The 26,702-nt window shown below is 44.6% G+C and overlaps 1 protein-coding gene across 2 annotated transcripts in view; it reads left to right on the top strand.

The window, feature by feature from the left end:
* LOC121316672 (thyroid adenoma-associated protein-like) overlaps nucleotides 1-25,832 on the top strand; it is a 154,171-nt gene extending 128,339 nt beyond the window's left edge. Inside the window, exons 33-38 of one of the 2 annotated variants that reach the window (XM_041251718.1) lie at nucleotides 476-594; nucleotides 3,152-3,224; nucleotides 4,954-5,110; nucleotides 7,132-7,263; nucleotides 23,951-24,123; nucleotides 24,710-25,832. In XM_041251718.1, the coding sequence (XP_041107652.1) occupies nucleotides 476-594; nucleotides 3,152-3,224; nucleotides 4,954-5,110; nucleotides 7,132-7,263; nucleotides 23,951-24,123; nucleotides 24,710-25,030 (975 nt within the window). In that variant the 3' untranslated portion in view covers nucleotides 25,031-25,832. Of the gene's footprint in view, nucleotides 1-475; nucleotides 595-3,151; nucleotides 3,225-4,953; nucleotides 5,111-7,131; nucleotides 7,264-7,599; nucleotides 7,637-23,950; nucleotides 24,124-24,709 lie in introns of those variants that run through there. The other variant, XM_041251719.1, reaches the window with a different exon arrangement.
* Nucleotides 25,833-26,702: the final 870 nt, after the last annotated feature.

The following is a 26,702-nucleotide window of genomic DNA, read 5'->3' as shown; positions in this document are numbered from 1 at the left end:
TTCATAACAGTTTCACCCATTCCAGGCTTTACTATCAGCTTGATTAGCCACAGTGTATAGATAACAAGCTCAGGTGTGTCTTAAACTATTAGTAAAACTGGGAATGGATCAAACTGCTATGCAACAAGAGTCTTATTTCCATCCCTGTTTCTTCTGCTTCAGAACAATTTTCAGCTGCAATCAGTCTTTCTATAATATAAAAAATAGATACATGGAGATCAAGTAAGCAAAACTGTTAGAAGATTGTAAGATATGTGCCAGTCTATACAAGGTTGAATAAATGGTGTGTAAGGGGCTTTAGTGGAGGGGAGGTGGGAGAGTAGATAATGTCAGTGCCAGTGCCGCACACCCAGTGATTTTAGATTCTGTTGTATTTGCTAGTGTAGCTTCGACCTGATGGCTGAATGATGATTGTTTTGCCACCTATCCCTACACAGCTCTCTGGTGGAGTGATCTGTTGTTAATCTCTCCACAGGTCCTGAAAGTCTTGTCACACCTGAGCCTGGATACTCTCCTCCCCTGGACAGTGAATATGTTGAGTGACTGTGAGCTGTTGAGATGGATCGTTTGTTTGGCAGAAGACTCCATACACAGGTACTGATGTGGAAGAGCTCTAAGATGCTAAACGTGTTGATGCAGAATTGGTTCTTGACAAACAATAAAGTTGGAGCTTGGATTGCGCAGCCGGGATCCTTCCTGATCTCCCAGTCAGACCATATCGATCCCCTAGACTGTCTCTGTCTCTGGAACTGGAACGGCCCCCTTTCTGATCGATCCCCTAGACTGTCTCTGTCTCTGGAACTGGAACGGCCCCCTTTCTGATCGATCCCCTAGACTGTCTCTGTCTCTGGAACTGGAACGGACCCCTTTCTCATCGATCCCCTAGACTGTCTCTGTCTCTGGAACTGGAACGGCCCCCTTTCTGATCGATCCCCTAGACTGTCTCTGTCTCTGGAACTGGAACGGACCCCTTTCTCATCGATCCCCTAGACTGTCTCTGTCTCTGGAACTGGAACGGACCCCTTTCTCATCGATCCCCTAGACTGTCTCTGGAACTGGAACGGCCCCCTTTCTCATCGATCCCCTAGACTGTCTCTGTCTCTGGAACTGGAACGGCCCCCTTTCTGATCGATCCCCTAGACTGTCTCTGTCTCTGGAACTGGAACGGCCCCCTTTCTCATCGATCCCCTAGACTGTCTCTGTCTCTGGAACTGGAACGGCCCCCTTTCTCATCGATTGGATCTGACAGAGACAAGACCTTGACCTTGCCGGGGAAAGATAGCTAGGGGATCTGTACAGAGACAGAGACCTTGACCTGCCGTCGTTGGGGGGAAGAGGTAGCTAGTTGGATCTGACAAGAGACTCTGGAACTGGAACAGCCCCCTTTCTGATCGATCCCCTAGACTGTCTCTGTCTCTGGAACTGGAACGGCCCCCTTTCTCATCGATCCCCTAGACTGTCTCTGTCTCTGGAACTGGAACGGCCCCCTTTCTCATCGATCCCCTAGACTGTCTCTGTCTCTGGAACTGGAACGGCCCCCTTTCTCATCGATCCCCTAGACTGTCTCTGTCTCTGGAACAGCCCCCTTTCTCATCGATCCCCTAGACTGTCTATGGAGCTGCAACTGGAACAGCCCCCTTTCTCATCGATCCCCTAGACTGTCTCTGTCTCTGGAACTGGAACAGACCCCTTTCTGATCGATCCCCTAGACTGTCTCTGTCTCTGGAACTGGAACAGCCCCCTTTCTGATCGATCCCCTAGACTGTCTCTGTCTCTGGAACTGGAACAGCCCCCTTTCTGATCGATCCCCTAGACTGTCTCTGTCTCTGGAACTGGAACAGCCCCCTTTCTCATCGATCCCCTAGACTGTCTCTCATTTCAGCCTTGAGCAAAACCGAAGAGTAACATTACCAAAAAAGCATCTGCAATAGATTTACTGTAGTGCCAGCTTTACTGGCGCAAAGAAAGACAAGCCTAACGAAAGAAAAGAAACATGTGTTGCTCAGGGCAGACATCTAACCCTTTTCTGATTTGAAAAGTGCTAAAATTGCATGATCTTTATAGTACAGTCCAAAATGTAGTGTACAAATTACTCCATGCAAGCGGAATGCAAGGAGCCCACTTCATCAGGGAGAAAGCATAGCAACAGTTTCGACCATTAAAAATAAAAGCTAATTCGCGTATATGAGAAAAAGAAAGCAGCTTTGTTTTATTTCCGGCTCTGGTTCTGTGTGTGCTGGAAGCAGGGAGAGGGCTGTGATTTATACTGGCTGAGGTCTGAGCACATACTTTCTGATTAGTTAACAAACAGTTTAAACAGTCCATAGCATAGAGAAGACGCTGAGCAACTCAAGCCTGGTGACTTGCTTTTGGAAATGTCTTCAGTCTTTGCTTTGGGCGGTCCAGGGCTGTCTGGATTAAGAGCTGCTTTTGAATCTGCTGGGGAGCCATGAGAAGTTATTGTTAAATAGGGAGGTTTTTAAAAAGGGCAACAGGCTTTGAACATGCAGGAGCTATTCCAAAAAGCTGCTCCTCTACTGTCTGAGAAGTAAAACTCTTTAGAAGGGAATTTGGCCAGGACATAAGAGTCTGTTGCTAGACCCTTCTAAAACTAACAATGTAATGTTGGCACCTATAATGAGAAGATGACCAGTAAATTGAGACAGCTAGTAGGGCTCACGAAAGCTGAAGAATCAAGAGCTGCCTGTTTGCTCCATAGAAATAATGTCCTAACATGTATTGGCAAAATTATTCAGTTTAACAGAAATGTGTTTATGTATGTATATGCATGTTCATTCATGCCTGTACTGTATATAGTTCATGTTGGACCTTGTGTTAGCCGCAGTACAACAGCATGGAGAGCCAGGGCTCTGTCCGCTCAGCAAGGCCAATGCATTCCCTGTGTGTAGCAAGCTTGTCAGCTTTTCCAGCACCTAAAATACTGTTGATTCCTTCCCACTCCTGATATCCTGGTTCTTGCGTTCTGGATAAATGATCCTGTTGCTAGAACTAGCACTGTTAGAATGAGCCTGAAGGGGAAGGGCTGAAGGAGCAGTGAAGAACCGTTGCAGCTGTGATCCCTTTTGTTATCAGTGGACTCGCTAGTTACAGTGCTCCCTCTGTAACGTCTGTTTCTGTTCTTCCTTTTCAGTGTTGAGATCCACTGCGCCGCCCTGAGATTCGCCTCCAAACTGGTTGTCCATTGGGTTGAGTGTAACTGCAAGGTTAGAGTTTATCACCTTATATCGGTCCTTGTCCACCTATAAGGTCCAGCACCACTTTCCATCAGACCTGCAGACATTTCGACAAGCCTGAAGTGTTGATAAATCAGAGAGGACTGAGAGCAAGAGCGATGTAACTTACACAGCTGTTACTTTTGAGATGTAAAGCTTTAACAGGGACTCCCATTGCAGAGCAATTTGATCCATTCCTGGTTTTACTATGAATTAATAGGACACACCAGAGCATGTTACACACTGGGGCTAACCAGGCTGATTTTTAAAACCTGGAATGAGGGAAACTGCTATGCAGTAGAGGTCTTATTTCCACCCGTTTCATATCAGAACACCTTGTAGCTGCAGTGTTCTTTGCACATAGCCATAGGCTCATATAAGCACTGGTGCACCCTCAGTTCTCTTGGTTTCTCAATAACAACCTCATAAAAGGAACGGCCAAATGGAGCGCACTTGATTGGCCAAGACCCATGTAAAAAATCCCAATCCCTCTAGTACTACCGCTGTTGGATCACGTGAACTCTGCTCCATTTCCTTGCTATTTTATCAGCGCAGTATCCCTCTCTGAGATGTTTTTGTGATATACTGAGTGCACGCTGCTGCCGAGTTTTACTGCTCACTTAACCTCGAACCCTTTCTGACAAAGCTGTCTGTCCAAAACCTTTATCCATACTTGCCTTCTGCACTGACAACTGGGCACATTAATGACTGGACGCAAGGGTTACTCTGACAGTACGGGGCCAGTGTAGGGTTGTTTTGAAGGGATCCGGCTTTCTGCTTATTAAAAAGACCCTCACTCGATTCTGGCTACCGTTCAGTCTGCATTGCTTTCCCAGTTAAATTGTGTGTGGGTCTGTTTCCGTCAGTGCCGTCTATTGTGTCATATTAAAGATTAGACAGTTGAAAGCTGGTTTCTGTTAAATGAACGTTTCATTATGCAGTGTGTCAGAAGTTTGACAAACAGGACCCAGAGGGTTTCTTTTGTTTCTTGATGGTTTGCATGTGTTAATCCTGAGGCAGGGAATCATTAAACAGTAAACAGGAAGCATTGCAGCAGCAAACATATGAGGAGGTCTATAAATAACAATTAAAATGGGAGGGGAAAGGATAATAAAATCTGAGAATTGTATTTTAAGAGTGGCATGAAGAAACAGACTGATAAGAGAACATCGATTAAAAAGTAAGGCATTTAGAGAGGAAGAAGAAAGGCTGAAAGAAAGAGGCTAAACGTCTGGGAGGAAATACAAGAAAGATGAGGTCAACAAGTACCGCATCTCGAGATGGCTGGGCTCTGCTCACTTGAGCTTGTTACATATTCAGTAAATCAAGCTCCTAGTAAAACCAGGAATGGGTGAAACTACTATGCAATAGGAATCGTACTGCCATCCCTGAGTACAAACATGGCAGTTGACTGCACACGTCCAGGATGGCATTTATACACAGTGATGCTGGTCTCGTCTCATGGTATTATTACAGTCTGTTTGTCAGGGGCGAGTCCTGTTCGTAATATTGAATTGATAGCTACGAGTGATACGAACTGAAGCACTCAGGATTTCAGACAATCCCCAAAAAGTCATGACTACTCAGTGTATCCCTTTCAGTTAAACTTAGTGCACCAGTCATTTGAACATACATTTGGCGATACGATGCTTGAGCTACAATGCAGTGTTCCGAGTCAGGCCCCCTGGTTGAGTCCTGCTCAGTGTGTCTCTGATTGCAGGAGCTGGGCGGGGCAATGCAGCCTGATCTGACCAGGTGGGTGGGGCTTGTGGCTCAGTGCTGTGAGGACGAGCAGCCAATTGAAATCAAGCTGACCGCCGCGGAAATTCTGGTCAGTGCCACGCCCTCCGTGCTGACCAGCACGACCCTGCCGCTCGGTGAGTCTCTGCACAGTCAGGGCTGCTGTATCTTTTCCATTCTATATATATATATAATATATATATATATATATATATATATATATATATATATATATATATATATATATATATATATATATACACACACACACACACACAGTACCAGTCAAAAGTTTGAGTACACCTGCTTGAAACCAGGTTTTCATGATTATCTATGCTTTTAACTGTATAAACTTGTCTATAAACACTTAATATTTCATTATATGATACGTGTACTTATATAAGCTGATAATCATAAGTGAATTGCATTAAAAAATTGATTTTTTTAAATGAAAATGTAAATCTTGTCAATTTCGATGAAATGGTCGCCCAAAGCAAGGGGATTTCACTCTAAAGCCCAAGTCAGTTAAAAGTCTGAAATGTGTATAACACGGTTTTAGAACACTGGCCTAAGTATAAAAGTGTCTATGTTAGATGTTCTCTGAGTTAACTAGCATGCTACCTAATTAACCTTTTGTCACCAATTATTGTTAACAGGTGAGGGTCCATGATTACTATAAGTATAGGTAACATAGGCACAAGTTTGTGATTCCTGAATGTAAGGGAGCAGAAAATGGCAAAATATGCTCAGTTAAGCAAAGAAAAAAGACTGTAATTACTTTAAGAAATGAAGGTCAATATTTAAGACAAATCGCAAGAACTGTGCAAGTGTCTGTAACTGCTGTGGCCAAGGCCATCAAACGATTTGAAGAAACTGGCACTCATGAAGACCGAACAAGGTCAGGCAGGCCAAGGGTGACCTCAGAATCAGAGAACAAGTTCATTCTTGTCACAAGTCTGCAAAACCAGCGATTAACTACCCCTGAAATACAAGCTCAGCTAAATGCTACTAGAAGTACAGATGTTCCAACATCAACTGTTCAGAGGGGATTGCGTGAAGCTGGCCTAACTGGAAGAATTGCTGCAAAGAAACCATTGTTAAAAGTGCAGAATAAAAGGAAGAGACTTGCCTGGGCCAAAAAACACAGAAACCTGACGTTTGAGGAGTGGAAGTTGGTCTTATGGACCGATGAGTCAAAATTTTAAATATTTGGGTCCAACCGCAGAGTATTTGTAAGACGCAGAGAGGGTGAGCGCATGAGTTCTGCAGGTGTGGTTCCCACTGTCAAGCATGGAGGAGGCAGTGTCATGGTCTGGGGTTGCTTTGCTGGTGACAGAGTTGGTGATCTTAACCAAGTCCATGGCAAGCTGAACCAGCATGGCTATCATAGCATACTTCAGAGGCATGCCATTCCATCAGGATTACGGCTAGCTGGGCAGTCCTTCATTCTTCAGCATGACCTGGCCTGCCCAGTCTCCACCTCAAACCCATAGAACATGTATGGGACGAACTGGACAGAAGAGTCAAAGCAAATCTACCCACAAGTGCCCTGCCTCTCTGGGAATTGCTGCAGAAAAGCTGGGAAATATTTACTATACTGAGGGTATGGCTTGAACTGGGCTGGAAGGGTCAAGGCAGAGCAAGACTCGATGGAGAACTGCATGCATGAAATGACACCATGACAATAGACAGCGTGCAGGACTGTGTGCTGTGGTACCTGCTGGTCCGAAGACGAGGAGCTGTGGCGGGACGGGGGATTTCCTGCTGAAACTCGTGTTGTGAGGCTCTTATTAAGGCAAAGGTTGGCTATTTTGAGGAATCCAAGATTGAGACAATTTTGCTTTGTACTCCTAATGTTTTGTATATTGTAACATGTGTTTTCATTTTCAAGTATTTATAGAAACATATATAATGTAAAACATTGTCAATTATGAAAAAAATCTTAGTTTCCAGCAAGTGTACTCAAACTTGTGTGTGTGTTATGAAGGTGGTTCTTCCAATATTGTTTAAGCATGATATAATTAAGTGGCATTGTGTATCAAGCAACCGCTTTCCAAAAAAAGCCACCCACCTGACCACCTCTGAATTTAACTAAACTTCTTTCAATGGTATTGGCATGTACAGTATATATTTTTCACTTCATATCTTAATTCTTCAGGTCTGTCCGGGACGCTGCCCCTCTGGAGGAGTCTCTTCACTCTGCTACAGGACGAGGATCAGGAAGCGAGGGACCGAGCGGCTGACTTCTTCGGCTCCGTCCCGTCACAGCTCCTCGTCTTCGGACCAGCAGGTACCACGGCACACAGTCCTGCACTCTGTCTGTTGTCATGGCGTCATTTCATGCATGCAGTGCTGCCTTGACCCTTCCAGTCCAGTTCAAGCCATACCCTCAGTATAGTAACTATTTGTCATTTCTGCAATAGATAATGTCAGTAAGGCTACAAAATATAAGAGGACTTGTGCAGGATCATTTGTATATTGCAGCAATGTTTTGTATCAAATATTTTGTTGGGCCTGTGTTTGCCCTGAAAAACATCCTTAACGAGGTCGCATAGACTCCCGCTGGAAGGTGTCTTAAGGGATGTTAATGAATTCAGTCATTTATACTTTTACACAATTTGTGCAGTGTGGTAGGCAGAGGATTGTGATCAGGAGAACATGCCCACACCAGGGTATGCCAGGAGAATATGCCCACACCAGGGTATACCAGGAGAATATGCCCACACCAGGGTATACCAGGAGAACATGCCCCACACCAGGGTATACCAGGAGAACATGCCCACACCAGGGTATACCAGGGTATACCAGGAGAACATGCCCACACCAGGGTATACCAGGAGAACATGCCCACACCAGGGTATACCAGGAGAACATGCCCACACCAGGGTATACCAGGAGAACATGCCCACACCAGGGTATACCAGGAGAACAGGAAACATGCCCACACCAGGGTATACCAGGAGAACATGCCCACACCAGGGTATACCAGGAGAACATGCCCACACCAGGGTATACCAGGAGAAGCCCACACCAGGGTATACCAGGAAACATGCCCACACCAGGGTATACCAGGAAACATGCCCACACCAGGGTATACCAGGAAACATGCCCACACCAGGGTATACCAGGAGAACATGCCCACACCAGGGTATACCAGGAGAACATGCCCCACACCAGGGTATACCAGGAGAACATACCAGGAGAACATGCCCCACACCAGGGTATACCAGGAGAACATGCCCCACCACCCAGGGTATACCAGGAGAACATGCCCACACCCACACCAGGGTATACCAGGAGAACATGCCCACACCAGGGTATACCAGGAGAACATGCCCACACCAGGGTATACCAGGAGAACATGCCCACACCAGGGTATACCAGGAGAACATGCCCACACCAGGGTATACCAGGAGAACATGCCCACACCAGGGTATACCAGGAGAACATGCCCACACCAGGGTATACCAGGAGAACATGCCCACACCAGGGTATACCAGGAGAACAACATGCCCACACCAGGGTATACCAGGAGAACATGCCCACACCAGGGTATACCAGGAGAACATGCCCCACACCAGGGTATACCAGGAGAACATGCCCACACCAGGGTATACCAGGAGAACATGCCCACACCAGGGTATACCAGGAGAACATGCCCACACCAGGGTATACCAGGAGAACATGCCCAGGAGAACACACCAGGGTATACCAGGAGAACATGCCCACACCAGGGTATACCAGGAGAACATGCCCACACCAGGGTATACCAGGAGAACATGCCCACACCAGGGTATACCAGGAAACATGCCCACACCAGGGTATACCAGGAGAACATGCCCACACCAGGGTATACCAGGAGAACATGCCCACACCAGGGTATACCAGGAGAACATGCCCACACCAGGGTATACCAGGAGCCCAACATGCCCACACCAGGGTATACCAGGAGAACATGCCCACACCAGGGTATACCAGGAGAACATGCCCACACCAGGGTATACCAGGAGAACATGCCCACACCAGGGTATACCAGGAGAACATGCCCACACCAGGGTATACCAGGAGAACATGCTCACACCAGGGTATACCAGGAGAACATGCCCACACCAGGGTATACCAGGAGAACATGCCCACACCAGGGCAATGCCAAATCCAGTCTGGTAGCCCGGTCCTAATGAAGTGTATGAGCAGAAAGCTGCAGTGTTCAGGGAAGCAGCAGCACTGATTATTAGCAGGAGTTTCACAGTTTCAAGGGGCCCTGTGGCCTGGCAGTTAAATCGTTGTGTTTTGTTTGTGTTTTTTCAAGTTCATGTTATAAGCCAGGCGAAGTTGCTGTGAAGCAGATGTGTAATGTTAAAAAACATTTTCCCTGGTGTTCCAATGGGTTGCACTATAAACTAGCATTACCTGGTACTATAAAATCATAATGAGTAGTCTTGTTTATTAACACTGATGAAGGAATAAACCAAAATGTGTATTTAACTCATAATGACCAGGAGTTTAAACAGTCTACCAGAATCCATTAAGAATAAAGGCAGTAAACAACAGTCATTTAAAGAAGTTTTGCACATCTCACATTTCAGGCTACAGCAAATCCACATTATGCTTCTTGACTGGTACATGTCATTTAGTTGGCGTGGTTTCCACTGAGCCGTTGAGGCGCATTTGTACTGTACGTGGCTTAACATGCAACTGTAAATCCTTTTGGGACATTAAAGGAAACCATGAAGACTACAGTAATTAGTCACTCGATTTACACATGTGCATCCCCTACTGCTAATCACAGAAACCCAAATACTTAAATAGACATAATGCACCCTGCTGTGTAATATAGTATCTGTTAACTGCTAAAACACCCAACCGTAATTCTGAACACAAACTAAGGAAACTTCTAGGTTCACTCGACGAATGTGTATTTGGCACAGCATGGCGTCACCCCCTCTCTCCAGCTCTCTCAGACAGGTCTCAGAGACTGTAACGTGAAATCAGAGCAGATAAACTGCACATCATTACGTTCCAAATTGATTATCAGTAGAGCAGAATGCTGGCTCTATTTACTAATTTATTTATTGCAGTTTTATGTAGTGCTTTTTATACAAAGTATTGCAAAGCATTGTACAGAAACCAGCAGAAAACAAGAACAAACCACAGTGCATTTGTATAGCATGACACACACACACACGCACACACACACCTGCCACTGTCAGACGATTTAAATAACAGTATACACATTATACAAAAGCAGCAATTTTAAAGTTACATTAAAACACACTAAGGTAAGAAAGCCATTTTATAAAAGTGCATTTTTAGTCTTGACTTGAAAACTGCAAGCAGGATACCACACGTTTTGGGACACTAGTAAAAGGTGCATTACAATACAATTCTAGATGAAACAAAGGCATGCATTAGTCTCTCGGCATCAGATATGGAAATAATTGGTCTAAGTTTGGCTATATTTCTCAAATGGTAAAAAGATACTACATAATCACTGTTTTATCTGAATTCAACATTAGAAAATTATGTGATTATCCAGTGTTTGATGGTTTAAAAGTACAGCTGAGCAAGCATGTCTTTGGCTCTTGTGATCCTTCCTGTTTGACTGATTTGCATTTTGAATGTGGTTCTCTTGAATGTTGAATGAGTGACCATGCTGTCTCCAGTCCTGTTTGAATGTGGTTCTCTTGAATGTTGAATGAGTGACCATGCTGTCTCCAGTCCTGTTTGAATGTGGTTCTCTTGAATGTTGAATGAGTGACCATGCTGTCTCCAGTCCTGTTTGAATGTGGTTCTCTTGAATGTTGAATGAGTGACCATGCTGTCTCCAGTCCTGTTTGAATGTGGTTCTCTTGAATGTTGAATGAGTGACCATGCTGTCTCCAGTCCTGTTTGAATGTGGTTCTCTTGAATGTTGAATGAGTGACCATGCTGTCTCCAGTCCTGTTTGAATGTGGTTCTCTTGAATGTTGAATGAGTGACCATGCTGTCTCCAGTCCTGTTTGAATGTGGTTCTCTTGAATGTTGAATGAGTGACCATGCTGTCTCCAGTCCTGTTTGAATGTGGTTCTCTTGAATATTGAATGAATGACCATGCTGTGACCAGCTCTGCCTCTTATCCACTCTGAATGTGCTTGGTGTCTGGCCAGTAGAGTTCGCTGTTGTGCGATGAGGATAAGCAATCTGCTGATTTCCCATCCCCCACCCCAGGAGGGTCAGAGCCAATGTGTGACGCCCCCTTGGGGTCCCCAGCAAAGCTCAGCCTCTTTGCACAGCCTGGACGGAAACTGGTGCCGTCCAAGCTGTGTGACTTATCCTGCACTCACAGTGCAACTTAATGCACTCACTGAGTCTCCAACTTCGCTCCATATACAAGTAAAAACACACAAAGGTAAGGTGGGTGGGAAGCAATTAAAAAATGATGGGAGAGTGTACAGGATGTTACCACTTCTCGTGGGCTGTGATGTGTAAATCAAATGGAATTGGTGGCACACAGTCGATAAGATTTATAACATATTGGTTAAATATGACGGCATCAGAACAGACTGTGCACATTATTTCCACAAGTAGTGTTTAAGAGAATTTCCTTTTGGCATATAGTCAGGGCTTCAAATAACTGGTCCGTCACTCCACTTACACACCAAAATATAAAAATGAACTTGAACCTTTCACATGAAAGTTCTTTTGCGGACCTCAATTTATTTGAAAAACAGTAATGAAAGCAGCTGCCTTTCAGAAAGGATGTTGCACTAGTACTGTGAATATGAGCAAGCTACAACTCAAACTGACCTGTCAAAATGTAGTTTGTCAAGTAATATGACTATGTATGTGATCAGGGAAAGCTCCTCCCACTCCAAAGAACTTAGTGAAAGGTGGCTGAAGGATTTTGTTGACGGGCTGGCTGTCAGTGAAGAGCGAACTGAAAATGTTGGCTCGATACAGAGAGCTAACACAAGTGTTTGGGGTATTATTTTAAATATGCAGATGCGAAGCCTGTTCTGAATTTCTATTTCCATTAACACTGATAGGTGTTAATTTACCTGTCAATATATTTTGAGCATAGTGGGCTAGGCATCAAGCTCCTTTGACAAAAAAATAAATGTATTTTTCAATTTATTAGATGAATCTCAATCAAGACCAAGATTCGCTCATCTCCCAATAAGACGTCTTTCTGTACTTCTGCGGAAACACTTTTTAGGAGAGACATTTCTATCGGCGTTTAATAGAACCCCTGAATGATGAACAACGCTGCAATGTCAGAGTGTTTGTATACTGATTTTAATAATAATAATAATAATAATAATAATTTAATAGAAATGGCACAATACAGAGCAACACTAAGTTACAAACTGATAGGTAGCGCTGCGCGCTAAGACAGTAGGCATGGATTGGAGTGAGATGTGTTTTGATTGCTATGGCTATGGGGATATCTTCCGGGGTTATAATGTGCTTTTAATCAAGTTTTGGGGTTGATTTCTAAATAACCAGGATTCCCCCACAGCTGCCAATGGAAACATGGTAGCTAGTGCTCTGCAAACGCTTGCTGCTGAGGCACAAGCTAACATTCAATGGCACTGAGAGTCCGGAGCTGTAAAACATGATCTCTCAAGGTCTATTTTGGGAAAACAAAGTTAAACCGCCTTTTGCAGCTGGTTTGCAGATTCCAAGTGGGATAATAAAGCACTGGGAGCATGGGCTGCCACCCAGAGCAGGGCCAGCAGCAGCAGCAGCAGCGATGTGTCAACGTGCTGCAATTCTTACCTTCTCCAAGCCTGTTGCATGTGCCACTTCTTGGACAAAGCAAACTTCTGTCCAGTAGTTTAAAACAGCATGGTTGGTAACATCTGGAGGTATTCGAAACGGCGTGGTTCTGACAAGAATGGTCACTCGTCCACTAAAAGAAGTGGAGCATGCAGGGCTGGCAGGAGTTCAGTGTTCCACAGAGCGCGCTGTACCCAGGTGGTAGTTTTAAAAGTGATTCATTGTGACACTCCTCGGCAGCCAGGCTCCTGATCATGGTTGACTAGGAGACAGCAAAACCAGAACCCTTGAAGGCCAGCGAAGAGTTTAGTCTGCAACAACAGTGACGACCCCCCCAGTGCAGGCCGCTCACGGGTCCCACTACCACTCGGGGTTTACCATGATGAGGTAAAACTAGTCAAGTAGACCATCATTTCAGCTGTGCCCTTCATCAGCAGCAAAGGTGTTGTTTGTTTCTATCTTTGTAAACAACGGTGCAAACTGAACACTTGGCAAAAGAGATGACCCAATTCATGTTTTAAAAGGAAAGTTTCAAGAGCAGCAGGTATCCATATGAGATGAAATAGAAAATCGAATTTCTAAATAAGTGACCTTATTATTTTATTAACTCATACGCTGCTTGCCTTCTGCACACATGGGTCCTGGATGCAATACAGCGTGTGTAATCCCCAGTGCCTCTGTGGGTCCTGGATGCAGTACAGTGTGTGTAAACCCCAGTGCCTCTGTGGGTCCTGGATGCAGTACAGTGTGTGTAAACCCCAGTGCCTCTGTGGGTCCTGGATGCAGTACAGTGTGTGTAAACCCCAGTTCCTCTGTGGGTCCTGGATGCAGTACAGTGTATGTAAACCCCAGTGCCTCTGTGGGTCCTGGGTGCAGTACAGTGTGTGTAAACCCCAGTGCCTCTGTGGGTCCTGGGTGCAGTACAGTGTGTGTAATGCCCAGTGTCTCCTGTGGGTCCTGGGTGCAGTACAGTGTGTGTAAACCCCAGTGCCTCTGTGGGTCCTGGGTGCAGTACAGGGTGTGTAAACCCCAGTGCCTCTGTGGGTCCTGGGTGCAGTACAGTGTGTGTAAACCCCAGTGCCTCTGTGGGTCCTGGATGCAGTACAGTGTGTGTAAACCCCAGTGTCTCCTGTGGGTCCTGGGTGCAGTACAGTGTGTGTAAACCCCAGTGTCTCCTGTGGGTCCTGGGTGCAGTACAGTGTGTGTAAACCCCAGTGTCTCCTGTGGGTCCTGGGTGCAGTACAGTGTGTGTAATCCCCAGTGTCTCTGTGGGTCCTGGGTGCAGTACAGTGTGTGTAAACCCCAGTGCCTCTGTGGGTCCTGGGTGCAGTACATTAACACTCTGTGCTCACTGTAGCGGTGTAATCCCATCAAAGGCAAACAGTAAATAAAAAAAAAAAAAAAGCAGCAGTCAGGTACTTTTATGGAAATGACCCACAAGTTGCCTAAAATAAATGAGGGTGTTTTTCAAGTAACTGAGCAGCATGAAAACAAAGCAGTTTGTCATGTGTCTGCAGGACTTGTGCAATGACTGCTGAAAACAAAGCAGTTTGTCATTTGTCTGCTGGGCTTCTGCAATGACTGCTGTTGCAGGGACCCATGCACTGACTCCTTGTATTGTTGCTCTCTGTCCAGCGAGATGTGACGCTGTGGGGGTTTATGGCTTCTTCGTATAAGGGGAGGGGTGCAGGAAGTATTGAATTGGAGCGGTGTTCTTTTGGAATCTAATTGAATTAGTGACCCGTAGCTGTGCAAAGTCTAGACCTATTCAGAGAGCCGCTGTTCTACTCACAAGGCTGCTCCGCGCTTGCAGGAAAGAAAACATTACCCTTGTTCCACTGAGCTGTGGCACGTTACCTCCAGCTGCGGGGCTGCGGAAGCTGCAGTTCGAAGGGGAATATCCTGGCTTAGCGGACCTCAGTGAACTCAGACATGCATGCATGAAAGAAGTCTTTCTGGTAACATTCAAGATATTTACTGGAAATAAGAAAATAAAAAGTTTACCATGGTAGTTTTGCAGTTTCCCAATGCTTTTTATGGTTATACCGTAGTTTACCCCGGTTTCTCATGTTTATTTATATGCTTTACCATACCTCTGCTTTACAATGCTTACCTGTGCTTTACTGTGCTTTCACTGTGATTTATTATACTTTGCTGTGCTTTTACAATGAAAACTTTCCTAAGGGGAGTTGAGTGTGGTTGTAAAAAAAGCCAGAAACAGAACCAGTCCCAGCTGTAACACCCTGCGTGCAGGTGGCACTGCCCAAGACCAGGAAGGACCTGCCACAGTGCCTCTGTAGAGTAGGAGCTGGATCTCGGGTTCAGATTCCCAGCCTGCTGGGTTAGCTAGAGGACCCCAAGGAGTGCACTGCTTCAGTACCTGTCCACTCAACCCTGTTCGTTGGAATCCCTGCCATCTGATAGTTTGGTGATTTAACCACACTTAAACTCAATTCATGCAGTACATTGTCAGTCACGAAGCAGCGCTGTCATGTCATGTGGGGAGTGGGGAGAGCGTGGGGGTCTAAGTAAATGGAAGTCCTCCAGTTATGTATATATGTGTGTGTGTGTAATATGTAATATATAATATATATAATATATGTTTTTCGAGATATGTACCCCTTGTAGGTCCTGAGGTTCCATCCCTCATTAATGTCTTCTACATTTACTCAGAATAGCACTTCATTAAAGGCCCTGTGTGAATTGTGTTAGTCACTAGAGGAACCAGCCGGTTGGTTTATACAGAATCGTGTTGGCTTGTGCTGTTCATATCAAACTGTTGCTCGGAACAACAGCGGCGCCTCACTGTGCTTGACTTGCTTGCATGTCTTATGGACAGAGTCAAAAATAAAAGAAATGCATGAAATGATGATACTTTAAGATCAAGAGAGAATTATTGAAGGGGAAGAGAGACTTTAACTTTTAGATTTTGTTAGAAGTCGTTACGTTTTGTGTGTGCATGATCTAAGGTACAGTATTTGCACTCTGTTGATGTAATCTCTGATTGTGGGTTTTTGTTTGTGCGTCTTTAGTTTAATTAATTTAATTGAAACTTAATTGAAATACTGTTCTGCCCCATTGCAGCCTGACAAAGGATCCTGATGCACTCTGTCCACATAATTGTGGTTTGTAGCTTTTTCCACTATAAAATGACATTGTTTGATGATGAAGAGGATGATAATATTATTGGAATGATTAAGACCAAACCTTGAATAATCCATTGAACTGCACTGGAAATAGAAAATGTTTATCACCTGTGCTGTAGTCGTCATGTGCCTGAAGTTGACCGTCAACATTTCCAATCAAGATGCATCGCCTTAACAAGTCATCTATATCTGGTAATCATTTACCTATCGGGCATTTCTGAAGAAAACATCCATGCATTGGGCTGCATCAACTGCATCATCAAAGCCACAAGCACACAGTACTATGGGAAGGAAGTGCAACATAGTGGGTATGGGCAGAATTATCCAGTATCCCAAATTGAATCTTAAACCTGGTAATTTCAGATTAAAACCTCATTAAAAAAAAACACAACAAAACATCTTAAAAAAAAAAATGTACTAGAAATGAAAATAAATGTTTACATATGTGTATTTGACATAAATACACATATAAAAATGTTCCATGGTAAAATCATAGCAAAGTGTAATAAAGCACAGTGAAAGCATGGTAAAATAAAGGGAAGCATTGTAAAGACCAGAGAGGTCTGGTAAAGAAGAGGGAAGCATTGTAAAGCACAGAGAGGTCTGGTAAAACATAGGGAAGCATTGTAAAGCACAGAGTGGTCTGGTAAAACATAGGGAAGCATTGTAAAGCACAGAGAGGTCTGGTAAAGCATAGGGAAGCATTGTAAAGCACAGAGTGGTCTGGTAAAGCATAGGGAAGCATTGTAAAGCACAGAGAGGTCTGGTAAAGCATAGGGAAGCATTGTAAAGCACAGAGAGTTATAGCCATGTGAAAACTGCAAAATTACTGTGCAGATTTACTGTGGTAAGCTTTTGTAAGGGAGAACCCAGGACTCCAGTGGTGAAAGAGAACTGGAGGGGAGAGCTAGTTAGCTAGTGTGTGAAAATTAGGCAACAGAGTTTTTGTACCACAGTCTGCAAATGTGGCGACATGATGTCTCTGTCGGGGCTTCAATGAACAACATCAGAGGAAGTGATTTGAGTGGAGTTGCGAGCTGAGTCAAAGTTTCTGCCATGTTTTAATCGTCATTCATCGGAAGGTGGTGAAGTAACAGGGTTGCAGAAGCAGACACACAAGCAGAACAACACCTCACAGCTTCATATGCAAAGGGAAATGCTCCTTCGCACTTACTGTACAGCACACAGCTCTGGGAAGAAGCCACAGAGCACTAAACCTGTCCAGTCCGCTCCGACACCTCTTTTCTTTGTCCTCTGCAATTACCTCTCCAGAGCTGCAGCAACATTCCGTCACACCTGTCAGCCAGTGTCATTCTCTCATTGGAGGGTGTAGTGATCAGGATCAGTGCTGTGATTTCACTCTTCTTTAACCAGTGGATCTCCAAGCCTCCTATGTATTAATCACGATGCTACCGGTTGTACACAAGGTAAGCAAACCTGAGCAGTTGTTCCCGTACCTGTTACCCGTGTCCGGTGCCTGCTGATAACGTTCAAACCATAGGCAGGCTGTGCTCTGCAGGGCTGGAATGAGTGCTTTTGAAACTGACTCCACTCTGCTCTCCCTGGGTAGCAGTAGCTCTGCTTTACTGGGCTGTGTGCAGTGTTCTGTACAGATGCATTAGGTATGAATTCTTCCATCTTGGAGGGGGGCTTCCTGTGTAGATCACTGGTGTATTCAAAAGCGTACCTCGGCAGAGATCAGACAGCAGCGTGGCATTTCTTGCAGCACACACTGACGGGAAGTAACCGGTATGTGTAGTGTACCAGATTTGCTCATTTCTCAGGTTTCACATCGCTCTCTGCTCAAAAGCCTTAGACATCTGATAGGCTTCAGCTGCAGAGCCCAAATCCAGAATTTGTTGAACAAGAAAGTGCCTTTTCATGGAAATCTTTTTTAATGAGTTCCAGACGAAGGCTCCCACAGATCAATTTACAGGAATGAACTGTCGATGAGTGGGCCCTGTTACACAGCAGTGTGACAGTCTTAAATCAAACACTCCCTATATATATATATATATATATATATAATATAAAATAAAATCTCGGATGTATATATCCTATTTATTTTTATTTTTGAGTCGCATGCAGCTGAAGTGTGTACACAGCGCCTGAGTGCTGTCTGCGAGAGCTGTCCTGTAATACTCTGTAATCCTGCAGAGCTGCAGCCGTTCCTATCCACTGCTCACTCATGCTGCTCTCAGGCTTTTCTGTTGGGCCATTTAACAGATTATCATCGTCGCTTTTAAAATAACTAAAAATAAAGGATCTGTTTGGGGATACTGTTGCATAATATATGAAGACATTCTTTGTGATTTAAAAGGAATTTCTGTATTTTAGTATATAATACAATGGGGGTCGTTCCCTTTAGTAATCAATTAGACCCGCACAGTGAAATGCAGGGTTCTGGAATGTATGGTATTGTAAATCCTGCACCAGTTTGTCAGCGGTGAGAGGGCCCTGTTACACAGCAGTGTGACAGAGTCTTACATCAAACGCTCCCAATTCCTGCCTTTCTCTTGTTTTGACATGCAGACGGAGACTATATTAACAGTTAGTCACAGACTTTTATTCCCATTGTTTCAGGAAAGCAATTTGCTCACTAACTAGTCCGGTCTGACATGCTCCATTTAATCAAAGAAGCCAATGCACTGATCTCCAATAGGAGAGGTCAGTCAGTGAGTGAGTTGGTGGAGTGGGAGCGGACACTGCATGTGAAAGAATGGGGGTGGGGTACATTAGTGAACGTGTCTGAAACTCCAGAATGCTTCAAGCATATCGAGTATCCCATTCCTTTGGTCTTGGGTTCAAGCCAGCAGAGTCCATTACACAGTACAGTGCACTTCGTTGCCAGGCTGTCAATAGTGCATTGTGCTGCACTGAAACATGGGGCTGTGGCGAGGAAACGGGGAAGCAATGCTATGAACTTGTATTAGTAACTCCTCAGGTAGCTACTAATACAAGCTTTCCTTCTCAAGACATTGGGGCTGAAGCAAGCTAGAAATACAGTGCTGTTGGTAGAATAGCTTAGTGGAGTGGATCGATTTTGCTTTTGAGTTTTGTCTTTTTTTTTTGTCTGTCTATGTACCTAAGATACATTTGTCTAGTTTAGTAAGATATGTCTATGTTGCATTGAGTCCCGTATACAGGACACAGGCCCCAATAGCATGCCTAACTCTCCCATACCACCTCCTCCTGTGTACAGCACACAGAGCCTGATCGTATAGGCATCAACTCCAGTGTCTTTACTCACACAGCACAGAGCCTGATCATATAGGCATCAACTCCAGTGTCTTTACTCACACAGCACACAGAGCCTGATCGTATAGGCTTCAACTCCAGTGTCTTTACTCACAGCACACAGAGCCTGATCATATAGGCATCAACTCCAGTGTCTTTACTCACACAGCACACAGAGCCTGATCATATAGGCATCAACTCCAGTGTCTTTACTCACACAGCACACAGAGCCTGATCGTATAGGCATCAACTCCAGTGTCTTTACTCACACAGTGCACAGAGCCTGATCGTATAGGCATCAACTCCAGTGTCTTTACTCACACAGCACAGAGCCTGATCGTATAGGCATCAACTCCAGTGTCTTTACTCACACAGCACAGAGCCTGATCGTATAGGCATCAACTCCAGTGTCTTTACTCACACAGCACAGAGCCTGATCGTATAGGCATCAACTCCAGTGTCTTTACTCACACAGCACAGAGCCTGATCGTATAGGCATCAACTCCAGTGTCTTTACTCACAGCGCACAGAGCCTGATCGTATAGGCATCAACTCCAGTGTCTTTACTCACACAGCACAGAGCCTGATCGTATAGGCATCAACTCCAGTGTCTTTACTCACACAGCACAGAGCCTGATCGTATAGGCATCAACTCCAGTGTCTTTACTCACACAGCGCACACAGAGCCTGATCGTATAGGCATCAACTCCAGTGTCTTTACTCACACAGCACACAGAGCCTGATCGTATAGGCATCAACTCCAGTGTCTTTACTCACACAGCGCGCACAGAGCCTGATCGTATAGGCATCAACTCCAGTGTCTTTACTCGCACAGCACACAGAGCCTGATCATATAGGCATCAACTCCAGTGTCTTTACTCACACAGCACAGAGCCTGATCGTATAGGCATCAACTCCAGTGTCTTTACTCACAGCACACAGAGCCTGATCATATAGGCATCAACTCCAGTGTCTTTACTCACACAGCACAGAGCCTGATCGTATAGGCATCAACTCCAGTGTCTTTACTCACAGCGCACAGAGCCTGATCGTATAGGCATCAACTCCAGTGTCTTTACTCACACAGCGCACAGAGCCTGATCATATAGGCATCAACTCCAGTGTCTTTACTCACACAGCACACAGAGCCTGATGGTATAGGCATCAACTCCAGTGTCTTTACTCACACTGACCGCTTGTTATTTGCTGAATAGTAGGAAGTTGTTTGCTTTCTTTACGTCTTTTACCGGGTCTAATAATGAAAAGCACAATGCATATGGAATCTACTGCACAAGGGGTCAGATTAAGAAACTGGTTTGCTTTTCAAATGCATTCCTAAAGGATAAGCAGGGGGCTTGCTTTTGTTTTAAGAGTTCAATCCTCCTGTGCTCAAGTTGCATGTGCTTCTCTCAGGTTACCCAGCTAGTGGACATATTAGTCAAAGAAATGAGCCTTTAAAGTAATTACCGGCAATTTATAATACAGCACCTTATGAGACCATGGGTGTCTCAGGGGGAACATTGTTTGACAGCAGAGAAACCGATCATTTAAGCAAGTTCAGCAGAACCTCAGCGTTACGAACACCTTGGGAATGGAGGCTGTTTGGAAATGAGAGCAGACTGGTAGTATCCCAGCATAACTGTTACTTAAGTCAATACAAATGGTTTCATTAATTATAACACAAAAAAAAAAAAAAAAACTTGAACTGTGAGTGCTCCTTTTGTAGGAAGTTCAAAGAAAAAACATTCAATAATGCCTAAACTGTAAATCTGCATTTGAAAAATACGTCTTTTAGAACTAGTTATGGGTGTAAGCATCTTAATCAATTGCACTGTTAAATAGTAGCAGTGAGTTTTGCCCCAGCACCCTTCCTTACAGTACAGCCCAGTCATGTAGTGGTATTAGTGCTGCATCTCCCAGGGGTGTTAAATACCTCACACGTTGGTACAGGAACGCAGGGCTGCCACAAGCCCAGGCTATGCTGTTTTGCTGCCAGCTTCTCCATGACTCCTACGTGGCTGTCTTTGGCTAGCTGGAGTTTTCAGCGGTTTGTATTTCACCAGGAAGTTTGTGATTTTCCGTGAGACCATGTGAGATAGCAGATGGAGGGGTTGGTTGTTTCCTTTCTATTTTGTGGCATGCTAGTATCATATCTTACGCAATGGTTTGAGCATGATGTCAGAAGCAGAGACTCTCTGAAGTTAGAACGAGCAACTGGAGCCAGAGCCAGACAGTGAAATGGAAAGCAGATGCGAGTCCATGTGGGGTTGTGCTGAATCCTGCAGCATCTTCACCCTGTTCTGCACTCCCTCTGTCTCCTCGCTCCACTTGCACTACACAACGGAATGCTCTGTCACATCGCTCCACTCCCACTACACAACGGAATGCTCTGTCACATCGCTCCACTCCCACTACACAACGTAATGCTCTGTCACATCGCTCCACTCGCACTACACAACGTAATGCTCTGTCACATCGCTCCACTCGCACTACACAACGTAATGCTCTGTCACATCGCTCCACTCGCACTACACAACGTAATGCTCTGTCACATCGCTCCACTCCCACTACACAACGTAATGCTCTGTCACATCGCCCCACTCGCACTACACAATGCTCTGTCACATCGCTCCACTCGCACTACAATGCTCTGTACACAACATGCTCTGTCACATCGCTCCACTCGCACTACACAACGTAATGCTCTGTCACATCGCTCCACTCGCACTACACAACGTAATGCTCTGTCACATCGCTCCACTCGCACTACACAACGTAATGCTCTGTCACATCGCTCCACTCCCACTACACAACGTAATGCTCTGTCACATCGCTCCACTCCCACTACACAACGTAATGCTCTGTCACATCGCCCCACTCGCACTACACAACGTAATGCTCTGTCACATCGCTCCACTCGCACTACACAATGTAATGCTCTGTCACATCACTCCACTCGCACTACACAACGTAATGCTCTGTCACATCGCTCCACTCCCACTACACAACGTAATGCTCTGTCTCCTTACTCCAGACTCGCACAACGCAACATATTGCTCTGTCTCCTCTCTCCAGACTCGCACAATGCAACACAATGCTCAGAGCACTGCTGTTCTTGAGGATTCAGAATAGGCCAATGTGTCTTTTTCACAGAGTGGTTAGAAACATTCACCTAGGTTTATCTGTCCTTTTAAAAAAGAATACTTTTCTAAAACCACTCTAAAATAGTTGACGGTTTAATGGAATGCAACAGGGCTTGGTTTTATAAACAGGACCAGACAGGCTCTGCTGACGAAGCGTCACCTGCTCATGGGTAATGAATAAATGACTCTAATATACTTGTGAAACTGAACAGGACCAGACGGGCTCTGCTGACGAAGCGTCACCTGCTCATGGGTAATGAATAAATGACCCTAATATACTTGTGAAACTGAACAGGACCAGACGGGCTCTGCTGACGAAGCGTCACCTGCTCATGGGTAATGAATAAATGACTCTAATATACTCGTGAAACTGAACAGGACCAGACGGGCTCTGCTGACGAAGCGTCACCTGCTCATGGGTAATGAATAAATGACTCTAATATACTCGTGAAACTGAACAGGACCAGACGGGCTCTGCTGACGAAGCGTCACCTGCTCATGGGTAATGAATAAATGACCCTAATATACTCGTGAAACTGAACAGGACCAGACGGGCTCTGCTGACGAAGCGTCACCTGCTCTTGGGTAATGAATAAATGACTCTAATATACTCGTGAAACTGAACAGGACCAGACGGGCTCTGCTGACGAAGCGTCACCTGCTCATGGGTAATGAATAAATGACTCTAATATACTCGTGAAACTGAACAGGACCAGACGGGCTCTGCTGACGAAGCGTCACCTGCTCATGGGTAATGAATAAATGACTCTAATATACTTGTGAAACTGAACAGGACCAGACGGGCTCTGCTGACGAAGCGTCACCTGCTCATGGGTAATGAATAAATGAGTAATATAACTGGACTGGACTGCTGTTGGTTTCTTTAACAACAATATACTATAGAACATCTTTCTGAATATTAAACTTGGTATTATTAAAAAAAAAATAATAATAATAATTCTATGAATAGCTAAATCTTTGTAATGTTGGAGACAATGTTTCTTGCAAATCCAGACACCCCATGATTATCTAGGATTCATTAAACTCGGAAGAATCTACTAACGATTTATATATTGAATTTTCAATGTGTAGACTGACTTGAAAACAAGCTTAACCCTAAAGAGGCCTGTAAATTACAATAAAGAAATAAACCTCGAAACAAACCCCCTTCCCATTGGCCATGACTGCCAGGCGGGTCCCGTGTCCTGTCACGACGGCTGTGTCCTGACACTTGACGGCCGTGTCCCGTCACGTGTCCTGTAAGTGTTTAAGTGCAGTACAGAAACCAGGACCACATGACACAGTTGGAAACTTAATTGAAATAGACTTACGACAGAGGGAAGGAGACACTTGACGCAGAGAGTGGTGAGGATGGAATGGTTGCCTAGTCATGTTGTGGAGGCAGAATCACTTGGATCCTTTGAGACCATATGAGCTTGACTGGCTGAAAAGCCTCCTCGTTCTTAAATTTTATGTTGTAGAGAATACAGTTGTGGATTGTGCATCTTGGAGGAAATATTAAGCAGCTCAGCCGCAAACAAACTTTGCTCTGAAGCCTGTTTCACAAATGGTTAAGTTCTCTACTGATAAGCACATTGTGAGGGTAACTTGTTTGGCCCTGGTCTTATTGAAGGTGTGCTTTGCACTGGCAAACACACTCTCTTCACTGCTCTTCCTCTGCTTGTTCTTCCAGATGTGGCCCCCTCGCTAGTGAATCCAGCTGTGGCCCTGGACCTGGGGCTGGGGCTGCTCTGCCGGCTCTTCCAGCTATGGGACCAAACCCCCGCCGGCGCTCTGACCTTGACTGAGTGGCTGCTAGGGGACAGAGACCCCGAGACAGATGTAGAGAACAACATCAGCAGCGTGGTAATGTAGCTGAGCAAGCAGCACTGGGGACAGGCACAGAGGCAGCACAGAGACTGGCTCTGAGAGGACTGATGCAGAACGCAGCTGCAGAATAGGAAGATAACTGGCAGTTTTCAGACCTGTTGCACATGCAGTAGTGACAGTGGTAATCCAGAGTGCCTAGTACAGTTGCTGCACCTTGCAATGCCACATGCTGTTCGTATGTTTTAAATGTGCAGCTCTAAGCATTGGGGAATTAAGATAATTGTGATTGAATGTGCCAGCCATTGCAGGGCAAGGAGGTACGCAGATCTGTCGAAGGCAGTGCTAGAAATTAAAAGTTCAAGAAGAGTCATTGTGCACTTGATTTGGTCTAGCTGCAAACAGATCATGGGACCGATACCAGTGAATCTGTTTAAAATATTTGCATATCCGCAATTAGTTAAAAAGTTTTCTCAGCACAATAAAAAGGGCAGCAGTTTTGATTTTATTAAAGCTTGTTAAGTTTAAAGCACTGGTAAGTAAGAATGTCTAGCAAAAGGATCAAAAGAATGACAGTACAATACTTTGCCCCACATGTAATCTTGCCACGTGTTTATTATTTTAGGGAGATGAGGAGTTCCTGTTTGACAAGGGGGAAGTGAACCTGTGGGCTGAGCGACTCGTCTACATCAGACTGCTGCACAAGCACCTCTCCACCCTCCTCGCCTCAGCCCCGCCCCTTTCCATTAACGAGGCGAAGCTCGCTCTACTAACGAGTAAGGCATCGGCACGCCAGACCAGCACCAGCCAGCTCCTCCGAGCCCTGCCACCCGTCCCAGAGTTCTCCAGGACAGCGGACTTCACTCAGCTCACCATCCAGAGGGAGAGGATCACCCTAGCGCTGGAGACTCTCAACACATTGAGGCTGGGCACGCTGTCCTGTTAGCACACTGTCCTGTTAGCATGCTGTCCCTGTAATCTTTTCTAAAATTACCGATATTTTAACTGGGCTATATAGAAGCAGTCTGATCTCCTGAAAATGCCTTGACTTTTCCATGATCATTCAGTGAGAACAAACAAGGCCTGCATTAGTAAAAGGTGTGTTTGTCTGGAACATGTCGGAACATGAAGTGATACCTTTTCTTTCTAGGTTTTTTTATACCTCGATTTGCATACAGGATTGCTTTCTGGAATTTCCTCATCAATCCAGAAAGAGCACCAAATGGATTTGGTTGATTTTAAAATGTTCTAGTTGCGTTTGCCTAAGTAAGCAATTGACAGTGTCTTTTTTTTTTTTATTACTGTAATGTGTGTTTTACATTGCTCTGCTAATTGCTACTTTAATAAGTCAGGGCATTCTTTTTAAAACCAGTGTTCTGATTGTGCTGTATATCAAACCTTAACAGATGTCCATTGAACCATTTATTTTTTAAAATTGTTTAATAAAAGCCTATACTGGGTACAGTGTTATTACAAATGATTGATGGTGCACAGTAAATCATTCATACAAACCTGGTAGGGGCTGGGCAGGGATGTGATCCCAGAATCTCTGTCCTCCTCCTCTAAGCTTGGCCACACTACCAGTTGTATTGTTAAGGATCATCGGTTAACAGTTTTTGATTAGAAAAATAATAAGATGTACTTTTATCACCATGCAACACAGGGTTAAAACTTAAAGTAATTAACATGCACAAATGTCTCATATGAATACACACACACACACACACAGTTGTAGTCAAAAGTTTAAACACCCCAATGGAAATTTATAATTTCTAGAAATTTCTCAAAAACAAAAAATTTTAGGAAAAATCATTCTTATGTAGCAAAAGTTTTGCTTCTATGGATGAAGAAAGAGTTACAAGAAACAGATGTCTGCATGTTTATTTTGGCAGTTTTTTTTGCAAAACTCCAAAAATGCGAATTCAAAAGTATTCATACCCAGACAGTGAAGAAGGAAGGGAACGGTCCAGTGGTTTGTGTGGACCGGGTTATTCATTATTATTATTGTTTTGATATGAAGAAGGGAACGGTCCAGTGGTTTGAGCGGACCGGGTTGTACATTCTCAGTTCCGTGGATACAGGCTGTGCAGCTCATGTTCTGGAGCATGTTTGATGGTCTAGGGTAAATAGTAGCTTGTTATGTAATTTGTTTTTCCTGGATAGAATAACCCAGATTGAGGTTTGTTGTCTTTTTTTTTTTTTTTTTTCATTCTAACTGGCATCCTAGTTGCTCTGTGCACCCTCAGGAAAATAAAGATTTGTGAACCCTTGCCACCCAGTAACTGGCTCTGTGGTAACTGCCGTTGCAAGAACAGGTCATTTGGTTGGAGTTACATGAAATTACTATGCAAGACAAACAAAAACAGCTGCCATGCCATCAAAAAAACAAATCTGTAAATGCCTTCGAGTGTTCTGTATTCAAACACGCAATCTCTCTCACAGAGAAAAGCTTTGTCAGCCACACTGCATCATGGAGAGGAGGCTGGACCATGTTAGCAAAGATGTGCTATGGTACAGTTCTCTCAGAATCAGTGAGAACGGGAAAAGTAAGATATGGAACAAATACAGATTTACTACACCCCCACCCCCACCTTAAAAGATTTGCCCCCCAAGGGTGT

Source organism: Polyodon spathula, chromosome 6 (assembly GCF_017654505.1).
Source record: "Polyodon spathula isolate WHYD16114869_AA chromosome 6, ASM1765450v1, whole genome shotgun sequence".
Lineage (NCBI taxonomy): Eukaryota > Metazoa > Chordata > Actinopteri > Acipenseriformes > Polyodontidae > Polyodon > Polyodon spathula.
This window is presented reverse-complemented; position numbering and strand designations above follow the sequence as displayed.